Genomic DNA, 24,138 nt, shown 5'->3' on the forward strand with positions numbered 1-24,138 from the left:
GCTGGTGTCATCAGCAAACTTGTAGATGGCATTCAGTCAGAATTTGGCAACACAGTCACAGGTGTACACGGAGTACAGTAGGGGGTTGAAGACACATCCTTGGTGGGGGGCTCCAGTATTGAGTGTTATCATGGAGGAGATGCTGTTGTCTATCCTCACTGATTGCAGTCTGTGGGTCAGGAAGCTGAGGGTCTAGTTGCAGAGGGCGGAGCTGAGACCTAGGTATCTGAGTTTTAAGATCAGTCTTGAGGGGATAGTGGTGTTGAAGGCGGAGCTGTAGTGAATGAGCAGGAGTCTGATGTAGGTGGCCTTGTTGTCCAGATGCTCCAGAGATAAGTGCAAGGCTAGGGAAACGGTGTCCGCTGTGGACCTGTTATGTCAATCTGTAAATTGGGGATCGAGGCAGGCTGGGAGACTGGAGTTAATGTGAGCCATGACTAGCCTCTCAAAGCACTTCATGATTGTGGCAGTCAGAGCCACTGAGTGGTAGTCATTAAAGCACGTTGCATGTGCTATTTTAGCTAACCACTACAGTGGTATCTCAAATAACTCCCCAGTGGCTGGTAACACGTCACCAAGGCCCCCTTTAATTCCATGTGGAGAGTCTTTGCCACCGATCCAGCTCCCTCAGAGCCAGCTCTCAGAGTGAACAGAACCTCTGACCCTCCTGTTTATATCTGTCAGCCAGGGCCCCCAAATTGGACCAGGTTAACAGCCCTAATCAGGGAATTCATACTCTGTGAGTTCCACCAGGTTGACCCCACGACAGTCACTGCAGTATCAAGTGAGAATAGGATCAGAGGCTTTTTTGCTTGCAATGGTTAAATAGCCTGCCAATTTCACTGTCATGGTTCATACATTAAGGATAGCCATCTAGATTCCCACAGAAATGTACCTCAGTGACTTCAGGAGTGGAGAGAAAATTGTGAAATCACAATTGGAAAAGATAATGTACACAATATTAGGTCTCAGTTGAGAAGTAAAGGCAACAATCCAGTCTCAGGGTTCAACTGCCAACAACTCAAAGTTTGCTTTCCTAGCTTATAATGTCTTGTAAATTACTTAATTAGTTTACTGCTAGTCATCCCTGGTTAATTAGGTTACTGCTAGATTGATCTATCATTATATTTGCATAATTTACTTGTGAAGTTTTTTAAAAAACTACCTCCAGTATTAACAGCAGTGTGAAGTAAGAGTGTCTGTAGGTTAATGGTAGTGTTGGAAATTTGTCTGTCTTAACAGAAATGTGAAGTTAAATGGACACCAATAGTTTATAACATTTAAAAACATCAGACAATTGAAAGGAAAGTAGAAAGTTGTCAGAGTGCTCGTCTTATTTCTTTATTAGTGATACAAATGAAGTAAAATGATGTATACAATTTAAATAATACTGAAAAAGTTATTACTGTTTAAAACTAAGGTTAAAACTAAGTCTGAAATGAAATGTGGTGATAAGCTTTACTCATTCAAAATCAACATACAAATTGATCATCACAAGAAACAGAGGTGTCTGCTATTTAATAATACCAGTAGTATTGAATGGGTGCAAGCATTAGCAGTTTACACATGCAAGTAAAATGGTAGCTTTTAATATGTGGATCAATTGCAGCTCTTTATACACGTTCTGAAATAATATCTCCTCCCTATGTTGTGTGATGATACACTGTCAATCTACCACAGCACAGATTGATGAACGATCCATCACTGATTGAAAAGCCTTACCCTTGCATAACCTACCCCTTTGCTATAACACTGAAATGTTTTACTCTGAAGGAAAATACTGAGTGACATATCAGAACAAACTACAACACAGTTTCCACATACTCAGTAAAATGCTGCTCAATATCCCACACCTTCAGTACAAATCATATAATGAGGCACCATAGAACTGCCTTTACAGTTCACAGTGACTGCTATAGTGATGGCTCGATACAATAATAACTGTTCGAATTTTCTGTTAATATCAAATTTGTCCTTTGTTGACCAATCCTGATGGGGCTCACATGGATGTCATTTCAAACTTTTCTTTCAACAATCCTTCCTAATAGATCCATATCTAATATCTGTTATTAACAGGAGAATCTGTTTGATTTTGTTCAGCAGAACACAAAACAGTTGTAAAATGTAGAATGCTTATTATGACCTGATATAAGACCATAAGACATAGGAGCAGAAATTAGGCCATTCAGCTCATCGGGTCTGCTGCTCTATTCAATTATAGCTGATAAGTTTCTCAACCCCATTCTCCCCATAACCCTTGATCCCCTTGACAGTCAAGAACCTATCTATCTCCATCTTAAATATACTCAATGGCTGCTACAAGAATAGGAAAATTTAGATATTAGATCATTTATCATAGAATCATTGCAATGATTTAATAATCAAATCTTAACTTCTTGTGAGGAAAGGGTAGGCCTAAAAAGTTAAAGTTCATTTCCCAAGAGCATGTCATGTTTCATTAACTGTTCATTCCTGGCAGTTGCGTTCATATCCAGCCCAAATCACTCAGGTGAAAATTAGCTCAATGGTAATTGTGAAACAGGGTATTCTCGATCTAATTCCCTGTGGAGATGAGTGGACAGCACAAAATCCAACAAGTTGACAATCCATGCAGAAGGACAAGAGAAATATTACATTCGTGCTCCTCCTAAGTCTGGGATTAAGGCTAACTGTTGAGTCAGAGTAGAATGCTTTGGTGCTATATGCAAGTTCAAAGTGCTTTAGACTGAGTGACAAATTTTGAAATTATCCTATTTCTTTAAGAAATCCAGAGGAATGGAGAACTGTAAATGTTACACCCTTGTTCAAAAAAGGTGCAAGGATAAACTGAATAACAAAAGGTAATCAGTTTAACCTTTGTATTGAGACGATTTTTGGAGATGATCATTCAAATTAACAGTCACTTGGACAAAAAGAATGGACCAAGTAAGAAATGCCAGCAAAGATTTATTAAGATTTATTGTCGAACTAACTTGATTGAGATTTTGAAGACATAACAGAGAAGGTTGATGAGGATAATGTAGTTGATGTGCTGTACATGGACTTCCAAAAAACATTTTGAAGTTTGCACATTCTCCCCATGTCTGCGTGGGTTTTCTCCACGTGCTTCCACAGTCCAAAGATGTGCAGATTAGGTGGATTGGCCATGCTAAATTGTGTCCAGAGATGTGGATTAGCCACAGTAAATGTGAGGTTACAATAGATGGGGGGAAGGGGAAGGGGGGGGGTGGTGGAGAGGGGAGCTAGGTTTGGGTGGGATGCTCTTTGGAGAGTCAGTGCGGATTCGGCAGGTTGAATGGCTCCATTCTGCATTATAGACATTCTATGATTCTATTTGATAAGGTGCCATGTAATAGGCTTGCCAGCACAGTTAGAGCTCATGGAATAAAAGGAGCAACAGCAGCGTGAACATGAAAGTGTTTGAGTGATAGGAAACAGAGTGGTGGTGAATAGTTGATGGACTGGAAGATTATGGGGACAGCATTGGTGTTAGGACCTCTGCTTTTTCTCATGTAAGTGTATGATCTAGACTTGAATATACCAAAAACAATTTCAAAATTTGTTGATGACACAAAACTTGGAAGCATTAGAAATTATGAGATGGTTTGCGGTGATCTTCAAGAGCGCATAGAATTGGTGGACCCATGGCAGATAGAATTTAATGCAGAGAAGTATGAAGTGATTCATTTTAATGGGATGAATGAGGAGAGGCAAAATGAAATAAAGAGGGTGCCGGAGCAGAATAACTTCAGGGTACATGCGCACAAATCAGTGGAGGTGGGAGGACAGGTTGAGAATGTGGTTAATAAAACATATTTTATATATCAGGTCACTGAGTACAAAAGGAAATTATAAACCTGTTTAAAGCACTGGTTCAGCATCAACTAGAGGATTTATTGGATTTATTGTATTCACTCATGGGATATGGGCCAGTATTTATTGGTCATCCCTAGTTGCCCTCAAGTAAGTGGTAATGCGCTGTCTTCTTGAAACACTGCCATCCATGTCCTGTAGGTAGACCCACAATGCAACTAGGAATGGAATTCCAGGATTTTGACCCTGTGACACTGAGGGAATGGTGATATATTTTCAAGTCAGGATGGTGAGTGGCTTGGAGGGGAACTTGTGGCTTGTGGCATTCCCATGTATCTGCTGCCCTTGTCCTTCTAGATGGTAGAGGTCACTAGTTTGGCAGGTATTGTTAAAGGAATCTTAATGTGTTGCTGCATTACTTGTTCTAATTGGTACTCAGTGCTTCTACTGAATGCCTGTAGTAGAGGGAATGGACGCTTGTGGCTATGGTGGGCTGCTTTGTCCTGGATGGTATCAAGCTGCTTGAGTGTTGTTGGAGCAGCACTCATCCAGGCAAGTGGAGAGTATTCACACTCCTGACTTGTGCCATGTAGTTGGTGGAGATTTGGAGAGTCAGGAGGTGAGTTACTCCTGCAGGATTCCTAGCTTCTGATCTGTTCTTATAGCCACAGTATTTATATGGCTCGTCCAGTTCAGTTTCTGGTCAATGGTAACCTCTACAGTTCATAGAATTCACAAATTTAGTTTTTTTTTTGTTCATAGAATTCCTACACTATGGAAACAGACTACTTGGCCCAACAAGTTCACACCGACCCTCGGTAGAGTATCCCACCCAAATCCATCCCCTTAACTCTACATTTGCCCTGACCAATGAACCTAGCCTACACATCCCTGAACACTGTGGGCAATTTAGCATGCCCAATTCACCTAACCTCCACATCTTTGAATTGTGGGAGGAAACTGGAGCACCCAGAGGAAACCCACGCAGACACAGGGAGAATGTGCAAACTCCACACAGACAATTGCCCAAGGCTGGAATTGAACCCGGGTCCTTGGTGCTGTGTGGCAACAGTGCTAACCACTGAGCCACAGTGCCGCCCCACATCATTGAACGTTAGGGGTCAATGGCTAGATTTTATCTTGGTGGCAATGGTCATGTGGTGTGAATGTTACTTGCCTCTTTTTAGCCCAAGCCTGGATATTGTCCAGGTCTTGCTGCATTTGGACATGACTGCTTCAATATCTGAGGGGTGATGATTAGTGCTGAGCATTGTACAATCATCAGCGAACATCTCCACTTCTGACCTTATAATGGACAGCAGGTCATTGATGAAGCAGCTAAAGATGACTAGGCCCCACACTTTAGAAAAGCTGTTAAGGCTTTGGAGAGGGTGCAGAAAAGACACACGAGAATAGCTCCAGAGAATAGGTGTTTCACTTACATAGATAGATGGGAGAAGATCGGAAAAGAGAAGGCTCGGAGGTGATTGCAAAGAGATATTCATAATTATGAGGGCTGTGAACTGTAGATTAGGTGAAACTGTCCCAATTGGTGGAAGGATCGAGAACTAGAGGACACTGTTTTAAGATGATTGCCTAAGCAGCAACAATAACGTGAGGAAAAACTTGTGGTTAGGAAGTAGAATGCACCGCTTGTGAGAATGAAGGGGCAGATGCAATTGCGGTCTTTAAATGAGAATTGAATAATAAACTGGAGACAAAATATTTACAGAGCTACTGGGAAGAGGCAGAAGAGTGGGAACTGCAGAGAACAACATGAGCTTTATGGGCCAAGTGACTTCCTTCTGGGCTGCAATCATTTTATGGTTCTATGATTTGCTAAGAGTTATTTAAAATGTTTTTAAAAGTTAAACAATGCAAATTAAACCATTGAACTTTTCTTTGGTCTATTTTTCATAATGTACCATTTACAGCAAAATTAAAGATGACTGATAATCTAGCTAGCAATTTGGAAAGATTTTAAAAGACTTTGGGACAATTATTGCACCACGTCTTGTTAAGCAGCTAGAAGGTGTCAACGTTGTCATACTAATTACTATTATGGGTAAGAAGCTCTATAAATAATTGTTCAGTTTAAGACAGATGAAGACAAGCTTGACATAGAGTTTGTTCTTAATAAGATGATACAGGTTTGTTTCAAATAAATTTTAGAAACATTGCAACATCCCAGAGGTACACAGTGTCAAAAGAAAGAAGGCGTATCCTGCATGGGGTTGGAAATTGCGAGTACACAACTGTTCCTTAAAGTGCTATAGAGTGTGGAGTGAACCCTAAATAACTCTTCCTTAAGTAATAGAACTTGGCCCAATTATTACAAACTGCATACTTAACCAACTGTTAATATTTTGTTAAAAAGGAAACATTCATATTTTGTACAGATTTAAAGGAATTGATTATTTGGGGTTGTGTACACTTTTTTGAGATTTTTGAAAAAATTATTATTAAATCTTTGGCTTCCAGGTTTTCAAATATTTGCCAATCCTAGAGTCTGACCATATAATTTCAGCTATTGGCTTTATCACATAACCCTTCTCATCTTTGGAAGGTTGCGGAATAACACTGCATTTGATAAAAGCAAAATAGTGTGGATGTCGGAATAAAAGCAGAAAATGTTCAAAGTACTCAGCATTGTCTGTGGAGATGCAGAGTTAACATTTGAGGTCATCATCCTTGTTTAGTAAGGACGTTGATATGAAACTTTAACTCTCTCTAAAGATGCTACTAGACCTGCAGAGTATTTCCAGCATTTTCTATTTTTAGTTGTAACACTACTTTAGACTTTTATTTCAGTTTTTGCTACCAAAAAATATTACTAACCAGTAAAGGATCAAGGGTTTAATGACATAAAATATGTTTACTAGAGTTGTTAAGCTTAGCCGGTTCATCAAGTAATGCAGTGTGAAAATAGATCTTGTTATAAATCTGAAAATTAATTTGCTTCCTAAGATTAGTTTTAATGAGGATATTATGCATTTTCTTTTTAATTCACAAACATTTTGAAGAGTTTCCTGTTCTGCTCTAAGGGTATCAATGGAAACTGTTCCCTTGTACAACTTATCTCCCACTGTCCCACTGTAAAATACACAAACTTGCCTTTACTTTCTACCCAGCATTTATCTCCTATTCTAAAATGTTGAGCTCTTGTTGGGGTATAGTTTCACTGGTGCCAACATGCAGGTCCAGTGATGCTGGGATATGGTTTTATGAGCTATGTGGTGAGAGCGACAAAAGAAATACATAAATGAGCTGACTTTTCATTATTCAATGAGGCCAGCATATTTGTACATGGGAATAGTCAGTGCTCACAACCCTGTTTATGGGTCATTTAACCATGACAGAATTTCAGCCCAGCTGATCTTCATTTACACACTTTCTAACCAACAAGAGCAGAAACTCGCTCTTCTTCTGAAGTAAAGTCCTGATAATAATAGTTGCGTCTGAGTTGGTGACCTTCTGCGATCAGCTAACTCAGCACACACTGGGGGATTTGAACTTGGAATTTTCTGGTCTATACGCCTCAGGACAATGTTAGCCAATGCATTCATCAACAACACCTCCCAGGGTGCCAAAACTAATTGTTAATGTTTGTGACAAACCATGTCTCTAGCACAGATTCAAAAAGACAACCCAGGCTATCTATATAGGTATGTGGAAAAATAAATAATGTGAACTTTAACTGTGATCCTGCACTTTTGCAGTCTGTTTTGCTCGCATTGCAGATTGTGTGACTGTCAGTAATGATGAACGGGACACACTGGTAGTTTCCACAATCTCGATATCTTTGCATGTGATACAGGCAATGAGCTTTTCTTGAGAGGCACTGGAGGCAAAAAAGAACTCATAAGAAATGCCACCAAGGACAGCACCAAGGATAGGACCAATCCAGTACACCTGCAGGAACAATGAATAGAAAGTTACAATTAAGAATATGAGCACACAGTGTTTTATTGGGTGGCATATTTGTGTATGAGTTTTGCTACAATTTATTTTTGTTCTTGGGGTGTGCGCATTGCTAGTCTGGCCAGCATTTATTTCCCATCCCTGACTGACCTGGTGGTGGTGAGCTTCCTTCTTAAACTCTGCAGTCTGGATGGTGTAGAGACACCCACAGTCCTATGAGAAAAGGAGTTCCAGGATTTTGACCACTGAAGGAACGGTGAAATATTTCCAAGTCAGAATGGTGAGTGGCTTGGAGGGGAACCTGCAGGGGCTGGTGGTGTTCCCATGTATCTGTTGCCCTTGTCCTTCTGTTTGGAAGTTGGAAGTGATTATGGGTTTGCAAAGTGCTGTCTAAGGAGCCTTAGTGAATTACTACAGTGCATCTTACAGATGGTACACACTGCTGCTACTGAGTGTCAATGGTGGAGGGAATGAATATTTAAAGTGCTGGATAGAGTGCCAATAAAGTAGGCTACTTTGATTGGATAATGTTGAGCTTTTTGAGTGTCTTTGGAGCTGCAGACATCCAGGCACGCAAGGAGTATTCCCATCATAGTTCTGACTTGTGCCTTGTAGAAACTGGACAGGCTTTGGAGACTGAGGAGGTGAAATGCTCATCTCAGAATTCCATGCCTAATGTTGTGCAAGTCTAGCTTCATTCAGGTATGAACTACTTCAATATCTGAGGAGCAGCAAATGGTGAATGTTGGAGGGAAGGTCATTGATGAAGCAGCTGAGGTGCTTGGTATCCAACAATTACAACCATTATCCTTTGTACTACACCATAACTCCAGCCAGTGGGGAGTCTGCTCCCTGATTCCCACTGACTCTAGTTTTGCCAAGACTCCTTGTCAAGATACTATCTCAATATCGAGGCAGTCATTTTCACTTCATTGCTTGAGTTCAGCTGTCTATGCTTGGACCAATAAGGAGGTCAGGAACTGAGTGACCCTAGCAGAACCCAAACTGAGCATTGGTGGTTTTTGCTGAGTAAATTCTGCTTGATAGGATTATTGGTCATACCTTTCTTCACTGCTGACGATTAAGAATAGAATGATGGGGCAGAAATTGGCAGGGTGGAATTGTCCTGTTTTTTGTTTACAGGATATGATTAGGGAATTTTCCACATTGCTGGGTAGATGCCAGTGTCGTAGCTGTATTTGAGCAGCTTGATTAGATGCTTGGCTAGTTCTGGAGCACATCTTCAGGACGAATGCTGGACTGTTGTCAGGTCCCACAGCTTTGGCTGTATCCAGTGTGTTCTTAATGTAACATAGTGGGGTTGGTTAGCTCAATTGGCTGGATGGCTGGTTTGAGATGCATAGTGATACTGATAGCATGGTTCAATTCCTGCACAGGCTGAGGTGACCATGATAGACTCTCCTTCCCAACCTCTTCCTCACCTGAGGCATGGTGACCTTTATCTTGATCATAAGTAGATTGAATGAAGTTGCCACTTGCGATTTTGGAGACCTCTGCAAGAGGCCAAGCTGGATCATCCAATTGGCACTCCTGGCTGAAGCCTGTGACAAATGCTTCAGCCTTATCTTTTTCATTGATGTGCTGCACTCCCTCATCATTGAGGATGAAGATATTTATGGAGCTGCCTCCTCTTGCAGTGAGTTGTTTAATTGCCCACCAACATTCATGACTGGGTGTGATCGGACTGCAGAGTTTAGATCTGATCCATTAGGATCGTTTAATTTAACTTAACCTAACAGCTTTGATGACACTGAGTAAATGTCACTTTTGAATTGAAGGACAGCTAACAATGAATAGTTCTGAGTTTTTGGTGGTTGCTCACTGGGCTTCTGAAAGGGTGAGTATTGCATTTTCAACCAAAAATACAGGAATGGGCATTTCATTAATGACCGTGTACAACTGCCACTGAACACCCTGTCAATGATAAAGGTCAAATGCAACACTTGCATGGTGATCAGCACCATAAGAACACAAGTGTCACATTACTGAAGTTAACCTTCATTGGAGAAATGTTTGAATTGATGCCGTTTGTGGGGAATTGATGTGACATTGCTCCAAGTCTTTGTTCCATAAGCCAACAAGGAGAAATTGACTGTATTTGGCACCTCCATGGACCGAAAACTCACCAAAAGAAAATAATACTTAAAAAAAATGTTCTGAAGTAATAATATATCACAAAGCTAGTCCCTTTTTTTCCTAAAAGCTGTTCCTTGGCTCAAGGAGACTCAGTCCTTGATTTTTTTCAGAGGGGTAATAAACCAGGCTGGGTTCCGATCAGTCTGGTTTGGTACAGAGATGAAAAGGATTTTGAGAGGCCTTTTGTTTATATGTAAGCAGATGAAACTTCAGGCCAAAGTAGCTATGCCTTACAAGTGACCTGTATAAAGAAAGCTCTCTAGCTGAGCTGAGCAGTTTTAGTTCAGCCTTGAACTGGCTGGAAGTTCAGCAGGAAGCTGTGTGGAAAGTCTCTTTCTCGCTCTCTCTTTCTGCCCTTCAACTTCAACCTATAAACAGGCGTTCCATTTATACTGGTTTTTAAAGGGAGGTTGCTTATTGGGACTGTTGTGTATATTCAGAAAAGCATAATTAAATCTACTTTGATAGGCTGAGTTCTGTAGGGGTTCTTTATTCTGTTCTTTCTGTTTCATTGTGTAATTTGGTGAATAAATTTTTGTCTGTTTTAAAATCCAGTAGTCAACCTAGCTAACTTAATCCAGGTAATTTTCACTACACACTTACCGAAACAAATTGCAAAGTTATAGTCTGAGCTGCTTGCTTAAGAATGTTTTGAGTGGTCTGGCCTCGTCCATAACAAGTAACAAAGTGTAAATAGTAGAGAGAGGAAAACCAGCAATAAACCTGAAGGCAACCTAAGGGAATTTCAATGCAAGCAGTTTTGAAATCAGAAACAGTGTTCACTACACAAACCTTTATAGGAGAGCAATATTGGAGATTACAACACTTCAATACCTGAGATTACAAGCTTGTTACTGTTTTGAACATTTGCCCCATTGCTCATTCTGCCACCATATGCCTCATTCTTTTCTCTCTCCAAAAATATATTTAATTACCTCTTAATTACCTTTAATTACCATTCATAGAGTCTGCTTTAATCACCTTTTTTGGTAACTTATTCCACAACATTATTACCTTTTGGGTGAAAAGGTTTCACCTTGCAAAAGACTGCAGCATATTATTGCCTTTCAGTATTTAATAAATATTGGAGCCTTTAATTGTAATTACTGTGACATTGGCCTCTCAGATAATTTGTACAGAAATCATTATGACTTAGAATATCAGTGACTTAAGTAGGATTTAAATATTAATCAATCGAAACCTGCATCCTCATTCTAAGTGATTAAAGACTTCACAGCCATCTAGGTTTGTCTAATACATCACATCAGTTGTATGATGCTTTAATCTTTTACCTATAAATGCTGTGTCCTATGTTTCCTGCCCCACTAGCTACCTGACAAAGGAGCAGCGCTCCGAAAGCTTGTACTTTCAAATAAACCTGTTGGACTATAACCTGGTGTCATATCAAATTTAACTTAAATATGATGGAAATAAAGTTTTTCCCAAATGTCTGGTGACAGGGAAAACCCAGGTAATACAGAGCTGGGATTTAAATTCTTATCTAATTCCAATGCGGTTTAAAAATAATTCTCTCTTCTGACCCATGATGAGGTCCAGTTCCGAGTGTTCTGGTAACCTTCAACTATCTCACCTTAGTAGCCTTTCTTAGCAATGTGAAGCCAAACAGTAAGTGCTGGCAGATTCTTTCATCATGGTCCTAACAAAATTGAACCAGTGTCCACACAATTGCATTTATCAATACAGTTCAGTGAATAATGATTAGAAGTGTAAATTCTGAATTATTTTTCTCCTCCTCAGGAGCATTGAGACAAATTCTGGTGGCCCCTCTCCCACTACAAGGCTAAATCATCAACTCCCATGGTGCATATGGTTCATTACACCACAAGTTTTGCAGTTATACCTCTTGAGTAATTGAAGTTACATTTCTATCACTTCTGAAATAAATTTAAATCATACTTAAAACGACACTTTGTTGAGCAATATTCCATCAATATCAACTAACATTAGGGACTGAGAGACAGCGAAAGCTAGAGATTGAAACACCAGGTTAAATGTTTTCACCACTAGAACATAACAAGCATGTGGATATGGAACTGATTTGTGTTGCATTCAATCGTCCAGATTGCCTGAAGTGTTCTGATATAAACTGTATGTGAACTTCATTAAGGCCCTGATCAGTTTGCAAGTGAACAGTGTTTATCTAATTGAATTATTTGGTTTTTTTTTGCACCAGGAATACTTTGTGCACTTGATTTATCGTTATAAAATGGGTGACACAGGACAAACATGTCTGGCCCTTGACAAACTGAGTGCTGTATTTTATTTGCTGTACTTTGCACGATTGCATTTGATTTTCTGAATTTTCCATCCTTGAATTTTTGCCTGCTGCATTTTACTTGCTGTGTTTTCACTTTTTGCATTTACTTGCTGCATTTTTGCATTTCTGCACTTGCCATTTCTAGATTTTTAATTGCTGCTTTTTGCTTCTATCATTTCTGCTTAAGTGTGGGCATTGCTGGCAAATCCCTTCCCAAGTGGCATTTTTCTCTTTGATAAAAATTCCTTGGTCACTTTAAGAGGGATGTTTATCATCATCCCATGTTGATGTGGGATTGGATTGACATAATCATTGAAACATAGAATCCCTACAGTGTTGAAGCAGGCCTTTCAGCCCATTGAGTCCACTAACCCTCCAAAGAGCAGCTCACCTAGACTCTTCCTCTTCACTATCCCTGTAACCCTACATTTACCATGGCCAATCCACCTAACCTGCGCATCTTTGGACCATGGGAGGAAACCAGGGCACCCAGAGGAAACCCATGCAGACATGGGGGGGGGGGGGGGGGGGAATGTGCAAGCTCCACACAGACAGTTGTCTGAAGGTAGAATTGAACCCGGGTCCTTGGTGCTGTGAGGCAGCAGTGCTAACCACTAAGCCACCATGCTGCCCTTATCAGTTAGAAAGACTGAACAGCTGGGGTTTTAGCACAATCTAACAATTTCATGGTTCTTCTTCACTGGTAACAGTCTCTTATTTCCAGTTGTTCAAAAATGAATTGAAATTCTCAGACTGCCATGGTGGAATCTGAATTTATGTTTTCCAGATTACTGGTTCAGACCTCTAGGTTACTGGTCCAGTAACAACCACAACTGTAAAATATCCATTACCTAATTCATTTATGATGCACATTTCCCACTTAGATACAGAAAATCTATCTGATTGTGTTCAAATACTTGCTCTACCTTAGTAATTGTGGATTGGAAGCAGCGCCACCCTGAAATAAATATTCAAAACCTACTTTTTTGTGCCAAATACATTTCAGAAATAAAGATTAAAAAATCTTTTTTTAACAAGAGCACTTGAGGATGTAGCTAATCACACCAAATTCCTTTAACCACCTTTGCCAAGCTTTGCATTTTACATTCTGCCTGAAAAATGTTATTATTTATATTAAACATTTGTGCTGCGAAGATCACAAAGCTTCAGTGAAGGCATTTACAGATGAAAATGCTGCCATATGAAGTGGGCATTGTAAGCCTTTGTTTACCCAGTGATGCTCCCAGAATCCGGTGATTATCGCTGGTCCAAGAGATCTTGCAGGATTCAGGCTGCCTCCTGAAAACTTACCCTACAGAAAATAAGAACAGAAATCAGTGAGCCCTACTAGTTCCTTGAAGTTAAAGGGAGCACATTACAAAATTTGCATTCCCCTCCTGGTGCTTTGCCTAGTCCCATTGCTTGTCACAAATTCAGATGCACATTCTCAAACAGTGTGGCAAAAGTGAGTACTGCAGATGCTGGAGGTCAGAGTCAAGAATAGAGTGGTGCTGGAAAAGCACAGCAAGTCAGGCAGCATCTGAGGAGCAGGAAAATCAACATTTTGGGCAAAAGCCCTTCATCAGGAATGAAGGCAAAGAGTCTCTGGGGTGGAGAGATAAAATTTATCTGTCTTTTCCAGCACCAGTCTAATCTTGACTCATTCTCAAACAGTGTCTGTACATAACAGTCAGCCTTTGGAACTGCATGCCTGGAGTCCCTGATATGCACTCTTGCTCTCCCTGGTCTGGGCATGAATTAAAATGAAAATTTTATTCCATTCAATTTCAGATGATTTCAGTGAGAGCGCAGGATAAATCCCAAATTGTTCCTATACTTAAAGGACAAACTCAGTATGTTTAATCACCTTAGAATCCTAAATTTTATAAGGGAGTGTCTGTACACTTACTGTTGCTTTTCAAACATCCCTTGCTGCCTTGTTTTAAGTTTTAAAACTGTTGATTAATAGATATTTTTGTTTGTATGTTTTTGCAGCTTTAGCAGGACAATTTTTGCCATACCACTGTGAGATCTTTCATTTCCTATAATCCATTCTTGTGGCATCCCAGCATATGATGGCCATCCTGGAGACAGTTGTGTGTAGTGGACTGACACATATTCAGATCAAGATTGAGATTCTCCAAACTAATTTCACATGGGCCTTGTTGCTGAGCAAGTATTATGATTAAGTAAATGTATTGTGTACAAACTTCTTGTAACACATAGAACTCCTGAATGAGAAGTTAGGAATCAAACCAAAACTTCCATCTGTTCAGTCTTGTACTCTCCTGTGTTTCCAATTAAAATTCACAGCTTATGTGCTGAACTTACATAGGATTTGGCTTCTAAAAGCACAAATTAATGGAGACTACTTATTACTTTTATTGTGATCCCAGCCAATATTATAACTGGACAAGTCAGATTCCAGACTGAAAAATGGCTTGATAGATTATATATTTTCTGTTTTAAATGAGGTGGTTTTTCACTGAAACACACACAGGTGTTGTAGATTTGGTTTAACAATGAAATGCAAGTTTATTATGCAACAGAAATGAAGGCAAAATTGAATAAATCAAACAATTTACATGCAACACACATTTAAAGTTTTTGAAGCGTATGATAAACTACAATCCCATTAATCCAATGCACTCCTTTATAGTACTCAAACAACACAGAGAGATTTCCTTTCTCTATTACACATAGGATTTAATTGTGGCTTCAGTTTCGGGTCTTGAGCATCTGATTGCCTCTTCCTTGAGCCTTCATACAACCGAGTTTGGATCTTCTCAGCTTCAAAGAACCCTTTCAAGGTTTTAAACAAGCACTCTGGTCGAGAACATTAGAACTGAATTCCTTACACCAAGGTACCCTATTTCTTAACAGTTGTAAACTATCTCCCTTTCTCAGGAGCAAGTCCTTTACACATCCAGACTTCTGCAAACTACCAAAACAGAAACCCAAATGTGTTTTCCAAGCTGTGGGTGTTTCCCCAAATCAAAAGAAAAAAACCCAACTTTCTAAGCTGAAAGGCTCCTAAACAGCTATTTACTTGTATTTGTAAAACAGCTATTTGTAAAAATGAAAACATAACCCCACCACACACCAGGAGCTCTTTCTCTTTCACTGTTTTTTTGTAAAAGAAATCACCATGGCTACAAAAATACTGACAAGTGATCAGTTAACCCTTCCAGGCACACACGCACCAAAACCCACATGCCAGTAACTGAACTCCAAACTAAAATAAATGATATCAAAGTATGTATAAATTACACAGATTACATCACACTATTACATTGAAAATTCGTCTAGTGTGTAGTGAGTACTCATTACCGTCTGTCATTCACTATCGAGGAAGCTGTTATGTACAATGCAAACTAACAGTTTTAATGCAGCAGATATTTGTGTTTCTTACCGATGCCATGATTCCTGCTGTCAGACTGAGAGCTATTGCCAAACTGCCAGGTTCTCTCACTTCCCTGCGCCGATGATCATCCACAGCAAATATCGTGAAAACTAATTGGAATGTGGCAAAAATCTCCATTGCAAGTGCTTGGCCAGCATTTCCATCCTTGTTGATCTGCTCAGAAACACAAGAAATCATATAAAATTGAAACTCCCAGAATATATAAAGGAGATTGAGATTGTACGTTTTATAAATAAATGATATAAATACAATTTTATAAATACATTTAAATGTTTACATAGACCTTATATATTGCACAATTATAATCTGGGAAATGCATAATGTTCCTGAATGGACTTCAGTACGGGTGGCACGGTGGCACGGTGGTTAGCACTGCTGCCTCACCGTGCCAGAGACCTGGGTTCAATTCCCGCCTCAGGCAACTGTCTGTGTGGTGTTTGCACATTCTCCCTGTATCTGCATGGGTTTCCTCTGGGTGCTCTGGTTTCCTCCCACAGTCCAAAATGTGCAGGTTAGGTGAATTGGGCATGCTAAATTGTCTGTAGTGTTAGGTGAAGGGGTAAATGTAGGGGAATGGTCTGGGTGGGTTGCTGTTCAGAGGGTCGTTGTGGACTTGTTGGGCCGAAGGGCCTGTAAGTAATCTAATCTAATCTAAAGGCATTCGACAAGGTTCCCCATGGGAGACTGGTTAGCAAGGTTAGATCTCATGGAATACAGGGAGAACTAGCCATTTGGATACAGAACTGGCTCAAAGGTAGAAGACAGAGGGCGGTGGTGGAGGGTTGTTTTTCAGACTGGAGGCCTGTGACCAGTGAAGTGCCACAAGGATCGGTGCTGGGTCCTCTACTTTTTGTCATTTACATAAATGATTTGGATGCAAGCATAAGAGGTACAGTTAGTAAGTTTGCAGATGACACCAACATTGGAGCTGTAGTGGACAGCAAAGAAGGTTACCTCAGATTACAACAGGATCTTGATTAGATGAGCCAATAGGCCGAGAGGTGGCAGATGGAATTTAATTCAGATAAATGCGAGGTGCTGCATTTTTGGAAAGCAAATCTTAGCAGGACTTATACACTTAATGGTAAGGTCCTCAGGAGTGTTGCTAAACAAAGAGACCTTGGAGTGCAGGTTCATAGCTCTTTGAAAGTGGAGTCGCAGGTAGATAGGATAGTGAAAAAAGCATTTGGTATACTTTCCTTTATTGGTCAGAGTATTGAGTACAGGAGTTGGGAGGTCATGTTATGGCTGGACAGGACATTGGTTAGGCCACTGTTGGAATATGGCGTGCAATTCTGGCCTCCTTCCTATCGGAAGGATGTTGTGAAACTTGAAAGGGTTCAGAAAAGATTTACAAGGATGTTGCCAGGGTTGGAGGATTTGAGCTATGGGGAGAGACTGAACAGGCTGGGGCTGTTTTCTCTGGAGCGTCAGAGGCTGAGGGGTGACCTTCTAGAGATTTACAAAATTATGAGGGGCATGGATAGGATAAATAGACAAAGTCTTTTCCCTGGGGTGGGGGAGTCCAGAACTAGAGGGCATAGGTTTAGGGTGAGAGGGGAAAGATATAAAAGGGACCTAAGGGGCAACGTTTTCACACGGAGGGTGATACGTGTCTGGAATGAGCTGCCAGAGGAAGTGGTGGAGGCTGGTACAATTGCAACATTTAAGAGGCATTTGGATGGGTACATGAATAGGAAGGGTTTGGAGGGATATGGGCCGGGTGCTGTCAGGTGGGACTAGATTGGGTTGGGATATCTGGTCGGCATGGACGGATTGGACCAAACGGTCTGTTTCGGTGCTGTACATCTCTATGACTCTATGAAATGCATGTGTGTATAGATAAAGCCTATTTCAAAAAAGAGCAGCAGAGTTATCCCAGTGTCCCACCCAATAGCAATCCCTCACCACAAAAACAGATTGTCTGGTCATTATCACACTGTGAACCATATTCATCATTATATAAATGTTAGTGGAATATGGTTTAGCCTGTTATACCGACACAACTAAAGCAGAAAGAGCGGAAGACCATAAAAATGTAAATTTGCATTTTTGATTTTTATAAATACAGCACAGAGCAATGATGTAATGATACGTTTTGAAAAACTTGAGAATAGACAAGTCTCCCGGGCCTGCCGGGATATATCCTAGGATTATGTGGGAAGCAAGAGAGGAAATTGCAGAGCTGTTGGCAATGATCTTTTCGTCTTCACTGTCAACGGGGGTCGTACCAGGGGACTGGAGAGTGGCGAATGTTGTGCCCCTGTTCAAAAAAGGGAATAGGGATAACCCCGGGAATTACAGGCCAGTTAGTCTTACTTCGGTGGCAGGCAAAGTAATGGAAAGGGTACTGAGGGATAGGATTTATGAGTATCTGGAAAGACACTGCTTGATTAGGGACAGCCAGCACGGATTTGTGAGGGGTAGGTCTTGCCTTACAAGTCTTATTGAATTCTTTGAGGAGGTGACCAGAGGGTAGAGCAGTGGATGTAGTGTACATGGATTTTAGTAAGGCATTTGATAAAGTTCCCCATGGTAGGCTTATGCGGAAAGTCAGGAGGCATGGGATAGTGGGAAATTTGGCCAGTTGGATAGAGAACTGGCTAACCGGTCGAAGTCAGAGAGTGGTGGTAGATGGTAAATATTCAGCCTGGAGCCCAGTTACAAGTGGAGTTCCGCAGGGATCAGTTCTGGGTCCTCTGCTGTTTGTAATTTTTATTAATGACTTGGAAGAGGGAGACGAAGGGTGGGTCAGTAAATTTGCAGATGATACGAAGATTGGTGGAGTTGTGGATAGTGAGGAGGGCTGTTGTCGGCTGCAAAGGGAGTTAGATATGATGCAGAGCTGGGCTGAGGAGTGACAGATGGAGTTCAGCCCTGTCAAGTGTGAGGTTGTCCATTTTGGAAGGACAAATAAGAATGCGGAATACAGGGTTAACGGTAGGGTTCTTAGTAAGGTGGAGGAGCAGAGGGATCTTGGGGTCTATGTTCATAGCTCTTTGAAAGTTGCCACTCAGGTGGATAGAGCTTGTAAGAAGGCCTATGGTGTATTAGCGTTCATTAGCAGAGGGATTGAATTCAAGAGTCGTGAGGTGATGTTGCAGCTGTACAGGACCTTGGTAAGGCCACATTTGGAGTACTGTGTGCAGTTCTGGTCGCCTCACTTTAGGAAAGATGTGGAAGCTTTTGGAGAGGGTGCAGAGAAGATTTACCAGGATGTTGCCTGGAATGGAGAGTAGGTCGTACGAGGATAGGTTGAGAGTTCTCGGCCTTTTCTCATTGGAAAGGCGAAGGATGAGGGGTGACTTGATAGAGGTTTATAAGATGATCAGGGGAATAGGTAGAGTAGACAGTCAGAGACTTTTTCCCCAGGTACAACAGAGTGTTACAAGGGGGCATAAACTTAAGGTGAAGGGTGGAAGGTATAGGGGGGACGTCAGTGGTAGGTTCTTTACCCAGAGAGTGGTGGGGGCATGGAATGCGCTGCCTGTGGGAGTGGTAGAGTCAGAATCATTGGTGACCTTTAAGCGGCAATTGGATAGGTGCTTAAGCTAGGACAAATGTTCGGCACAACATCGTGGGCCGAAGGGCCTGTTCTGTGCTGTATTGTTCTATGTTCTATGTTCCATGATAAATTTCTGTAACACACTGGTTTCTGTTTCAGCCTTGATGTGCCTCATAATTCCATGATTTGAAAATAAAAGAAGTCCTACCACAGAGTTTGGAGGCATACTACTACTTACCTCGCAATCACTTGAAAAGCAACAATTTACCCCATTTATTTGCTTTTCCCCCATGACATTTATCAATCCATGTGGTCAAAGGATAGATTTTTGTCTTTATTTAGGTGATAATCCAGTGGGGCAGATTCTGCTTGTGTCTCTTATGTGGCACCTTATTCAATGCTTTCTGAAAAGTATAAGTACTGTACCTCTTTGTGTCCCGCCTTTGATATAAACAAATGCCAGAGTTTGACTTGTCCTTTTCTAATTTAATTAGCTGTAATTAAGCAGTTAACAATTAACAACTAACCACCAGCTCCTCAGGTCCAAGTTCAGCTTTTACAGATTTCAATCAGTTGTAGGTTTCTGTGAATTAACAGCTAAAAGATCATCTATGTCTAACCTGAACTCCTGTTTGAAACCAAATTTCTACAGGAATCAGATCTCACGTTTTGCTCCTCACTTTGGTAAATTCATTTTATATGAATACTTTTAAATTGTTTAGCGTCATTAAGGGGTGGTATTATTGGTAGGTCTTATTTGTCTCTTGAAGATTATTGAGGTAATATTTTCCCAGGAATTTCCTATTCGTGTAACTGATCCTATTGTTGTGTGAATGTGCAAAATGAACATTAGTGAGTGCAGGAAATCAGAGAAATTGGCACTGCGATTTTCTTAATTTATTTATAGAGTGTTGCAAGTTATCGTGTAAGAGAGTAGATGAGAAGTCGATCCACACGAAACGTTAATCCAAATGAAGTATTGAGGAGGGGAATGAGGACAGAAAATACAGCTGGAAATGATTTAATAGAAATAAAGGGGAGTTTGAGTTGGGGAATAATGAATTAACAAACCACTGGAAAAAGGTTTAATAAAAGGAAGTTAGGAACTAGACCATTGAACCTAAAGGTTGCAAGTTCAAATCCCACTGTGGTAAATTGTGAATTGAATAAATCTCGTAACTTGTGGGAACATGTGATGATTGCTGCCAGATTATTGCAACAATTTTCAAGAAAGGAACCAGTCTGGCTCATGTGTGACTGATTTTATTCATTCACAGGATGTGGGCATTGCTGGCTTGGGCAGCATTTATTGCACATCCTGAATTGCTCCTGAGGCTGCAATCCTCAGGACCAGGCTGACATTTAATAGCCATTGAATTAGTTTGGCAAGCTCTCTACCTTCTCGGTGCAAATAGGAAGAAGCATTAAATGCAGCTGCCTTCTAAAATGAAACACAATTTTGTTTGCAGCACCATGGTAAATTGTTTTTTTTTGTTGCGTTTTATTGTTTAGTTTCTAATCTCCACTTTGGGGAAATACACCTCACTTGTAAACCAACAGGGAAAATGTTATAGTAAATGCAAGAATATAAATAGACTTACCATGTTAACTAAATGCCTTGATGCTGACTTGACTGGCAGTGACATGTAGATTATCCCTGATCCAATCACAGCTCCAAGACATTGAGCCAAAAGGTAGGACACAACCTGAAGGAAATCCAGTTTCCTGGTGCACAAGAACGCGAGTGTGACAGCTGGGTTTACCTGAGCACCGCTAATCTCTCCGAAACAGTGGATCAGGCTGACAGCAGAAAACCCCGCAGCTACAGCCACCTGCATCAAGGCTGGCACCTCGTCCTCCTGTCCAGGGGCAGAGGCACCCAAAATCACTGCAACCAAGACCAGAGAACCAACCAGCTCTGCTAAAACTGAACGCCAGAACCTGCGACTCCTCAATTCCTAAGACAAAAAGGACAGTGTCACTGTGAAAATTAATTTACTTTTTAGATTTCATTTCCTTGCAGATTCTACATTGACATATATAGAATTTTACAGAATAGAAACAGAGCATCCAGCCCAACTGATCTGTGCTGGTGTTTATACTCCAGTGGAGCCTCCTCCCACCCCTTTTCAACTAACCCTCTCTAATCTTCTATTCCTTCCATCCAGGTGTATACCAAGTTTCTCCTTAAAGGGAAATGGCCACAAGGATGTAATGATCTTCTCTGTGCAGTTTTCTACTATTTTCAACATTTATTCCATTGACTTCCACTGCTATTGCTATCATTACTGAGGTAAACCTTCCTCTCTCCTCCAAGCCCCACCAAATGCCTGTTATTTGCAGTAGTTTCACATTCCTTCATAAGAATGATTTTGATTTGACTCATGAATCAGGACTGCAGCCTTTGCTCCACAAAACGGTATCTATCTCAAGTGAAGCCTGCAGAGCTTTTCCACAAAAACCCAGCCCAGACCCCGATCTCCACATAATGTTCAATGACACCAATAGATGTCTGACAGGCCCTAGTCAGCATGTTTTTGATTCGTAAACTGTTGATGTTTTCTTGCAAAACAAATAAGATCTTGGGATATTTAATATTTCAGTTAAAGAATGGCTTAAAGATGTCAGGTGTGAATGTACAGGGCAATGTTTCGATTCTGGTCTTGATCAACCCATTATTTTGGTTTGAATCTCTGCTCACTCCAGTTTATTTCGGTGCTGAAGTAATTAACATCAACCAGTAATGGGCTGTTTCCGTCTTTTTTCTTTCTCAGTTATTTTCTTCACTCTTCTCTCACTATCTTAAAATTTGTACAGATTTGTACAAGCGTCAAAATGACTTTTGCCCACCATGCCAGGAGACACTTGCAGTTATACAGTTTGTGAGTTATTATTACAAAACTGGGATAAACCAGAAAGGTTATGCAAGAAAAATCATCCACTAGTCAGAAGAAAATTGGATGGATTCTAAAACAGCCAGCTGATTCACTGTCACCCACAGTGAATTTATATCCCTGGGTCTCCACTCTCTTTTCACTTTGTTCTCTCTGTTTCTCTCTTCACTTCTTTCCATCTACATGACACACGTCATTGAGGAGTAATGTCATTACCATGTAACATGGCCATTTTGCAGAAGACATGCACAGATGATTAGGTTTTATATCTGCTTTCAACACCACACAGAGAAATAGCAGATTCTCCATTACGAATACAGACTTTCAAGCTGTCATTGTCCCCATGTTGAGGCTTTATGAATGTTACAGTGTCTATTGAATACTGCTACTACAACATTCTTATCTGTCAGCTCAGGAGCAAGATGGGGCCAAGCAATCCTACAGGAGCCATGTGCCATTTATACAGTGTAATTACAGATTTTCTTTACGAGATGTGCACCATTTACACCACTTCTGCATCCAACTTGGAAAATAAACACCAGACTGTCCATCATTAAAATATCTAATTCAGGAATTAAACATCAGCTCTGTTAACCTGAACATGTCAATTAATCAATTTACAGCCTCTGTGTACAGGATAGAACATTGCATGTGCAAAGGAAAATGGTAATTTTCCAAATTGGTAATGTACACAGTTCAAAATGAAGAGCAATTATATTACATTAATCTTGTACAAAGATTCATATAAACTAGCAGATATGCATGACGCGCTAACTATTAAATTGATGTGCACTACATTCATTTACTTTTTTATCTACCATTTCTGTCAATCTTTTTCTGTTTTTCTCTGTCTCTGAGTTGCTTCTTGCCTCTTTATATCCATTTATTTAATAGCCTGGTATTTATTCTCTTCAGTTATTGCCAAATTTAATATAAGTTTCAAGATTGATCCATTGTCTTTTTGTTTATCTATGTCTCTTCACAATGCAACATATCCTGCTATTTCTGTCTCTTGTATACTATCTTTATTCATAATTTTAGTCTTTCAAGCTAATGTCTACAATTTTACTCTTAATTCAGCTATTCATGTTTTTCCATGACCCTGTATCAATCTATTTTAATTTTCCTCCTTTCGTTAATCCATTAAGCAGACAGAAATCTCTGGATAAATCAAAAACGCAGGTATAAAAGCTGTAATCGACAGAAAACCAGTGAGCACTTCAAACCACTTGTTAAAGTACACTTGAACAAGATCATTTAGTATCCTATGATGAACAAACTAGAAATAAACACTAATTGCCATCAAGCTGTTAATATTCCCTGGTTGGGTGGGGAGAATTAAACCATTTTCCTTACCTCTCGGAAGGACATGCTGAGTCCCAAGCAGAGGTGCTTCTCGTGATTTATCTCACTCCAGAATAATTTTTTCTGAGCTGTGTCTTTCAACAGAACTGCAGGGGATCCTCAAAGCGCTCACGAATTGGACACACAAACAAATCGGCAAACCTCTCACTCTCCAATGCAACAAATAATTTTAAATTCTCCAGCCAGCTTCCTCCTCCTCTGATGGTGGCAGCCTTCTGCCTTGTAAGGTGACAGTTTGCACTGTGGTGGTGTTTTGTGTGAAACATCACCTGCTGTGACTCAGAAGCCCTGCTGCGACATGGCAGTCTGGGCTGAGAAGATGCAGGAACCACTGGCCTCTGTTTACTCTGGGTCCTCTTCTTGGCCAGCTGAACTTTATGTTTCTGTTCATCTCTTCCAAAGCCCTTCCTGACAATCGGCATCCAGAGTTCATAGCTGTCAGCAAACATCTCCCAACTGTCAACTTCAATTTCTGCCAAATTCATATCTTTCTCGCAGGTGTCCTTATAGTGGAGGTATGGACACGATGGAGTTTTTGACCCAGTGGCCAGTTTGCTGTACAGAAGGTCTTTGAGTAGACAGCTATCATCCATCTGATAAACATGGCAGAGCCAGCTCAGGTGTTGTTGGCTTACCAATGAATGCATGCTGATGGAATTAGCACACGCTAGGACCTCTGAGTTGGTGACCTTGTCTCTGCCCACACAGCGGGGAGGGGGCACCGATTTCCCCCTGTTTGCCATGTTTGGGACAAATGTTGGGAATTGTGCAGGGCATCTGT

General features: G+C 40.6%; 2 protein-coding genes across 7 annotated transcripts in view; one reads left to right on the forward strand and one right to left on the reverse strand.

Moving 5' to 3' along the window:
* Positions 1–24,138, forward strand: part of LOC140471221 (zinc finger CCCH domain-containing protein 10-like) — a 302,904-nt gene that overhangs the window by 50,350 nt on the left and 228,416 nt on the right. The gene's annotated exons all lie outside the window — the stretch shown is intronic.
* On the reverse strand, positions 1,380–23,528 carry LOC140471226 (aquaporin-4). 2 transcript variants are annotated; one of them, XM_072567167.1, is made up of 5 exons: positions 23,349–23,528; positions 20,862–21,056; positions 15,582–15,746; positions 13,401–13,481; positions 1,380–7,725 (listed from the first exon to the last, which is right to left on the reverse strand). In XM_072567167.1, exons 1-5 carry the CDS (start codon positions 23,361–23,363, stop codon positions 7,507–7,509), a joined length of 675 nt encoding a protein of 224 aa, XP_072423268.1. In that variant the 5' UTR covers positions 23,364–23,528; the 3' UTR covers positions 1,380–7,506. The 2 variants fall into 2 exon arrangements, with proteins under 2 accessions (XP_072423268.1, XP_072423267.1); XM_072567166.1 differs by having other exon boundaries at positions 20,700–21,056.

Source organism: Chiloscyllium punctatum, chromosome X, assembly GCF_047496795.1.
Source record: "Chiloscyllium punctatum isolate Juve2018m chromosome X, sChiPun1.3, whole genome shotgun sequence".
Taxonomy (NCBI): domain Eukaryota; kingdom Metazoa; phylum Chordata; class Chondrichthyes; order Orectolobiformes; family Hemiscylliidae; genus Chiloscyllium; species Chiloscyllium punctatum.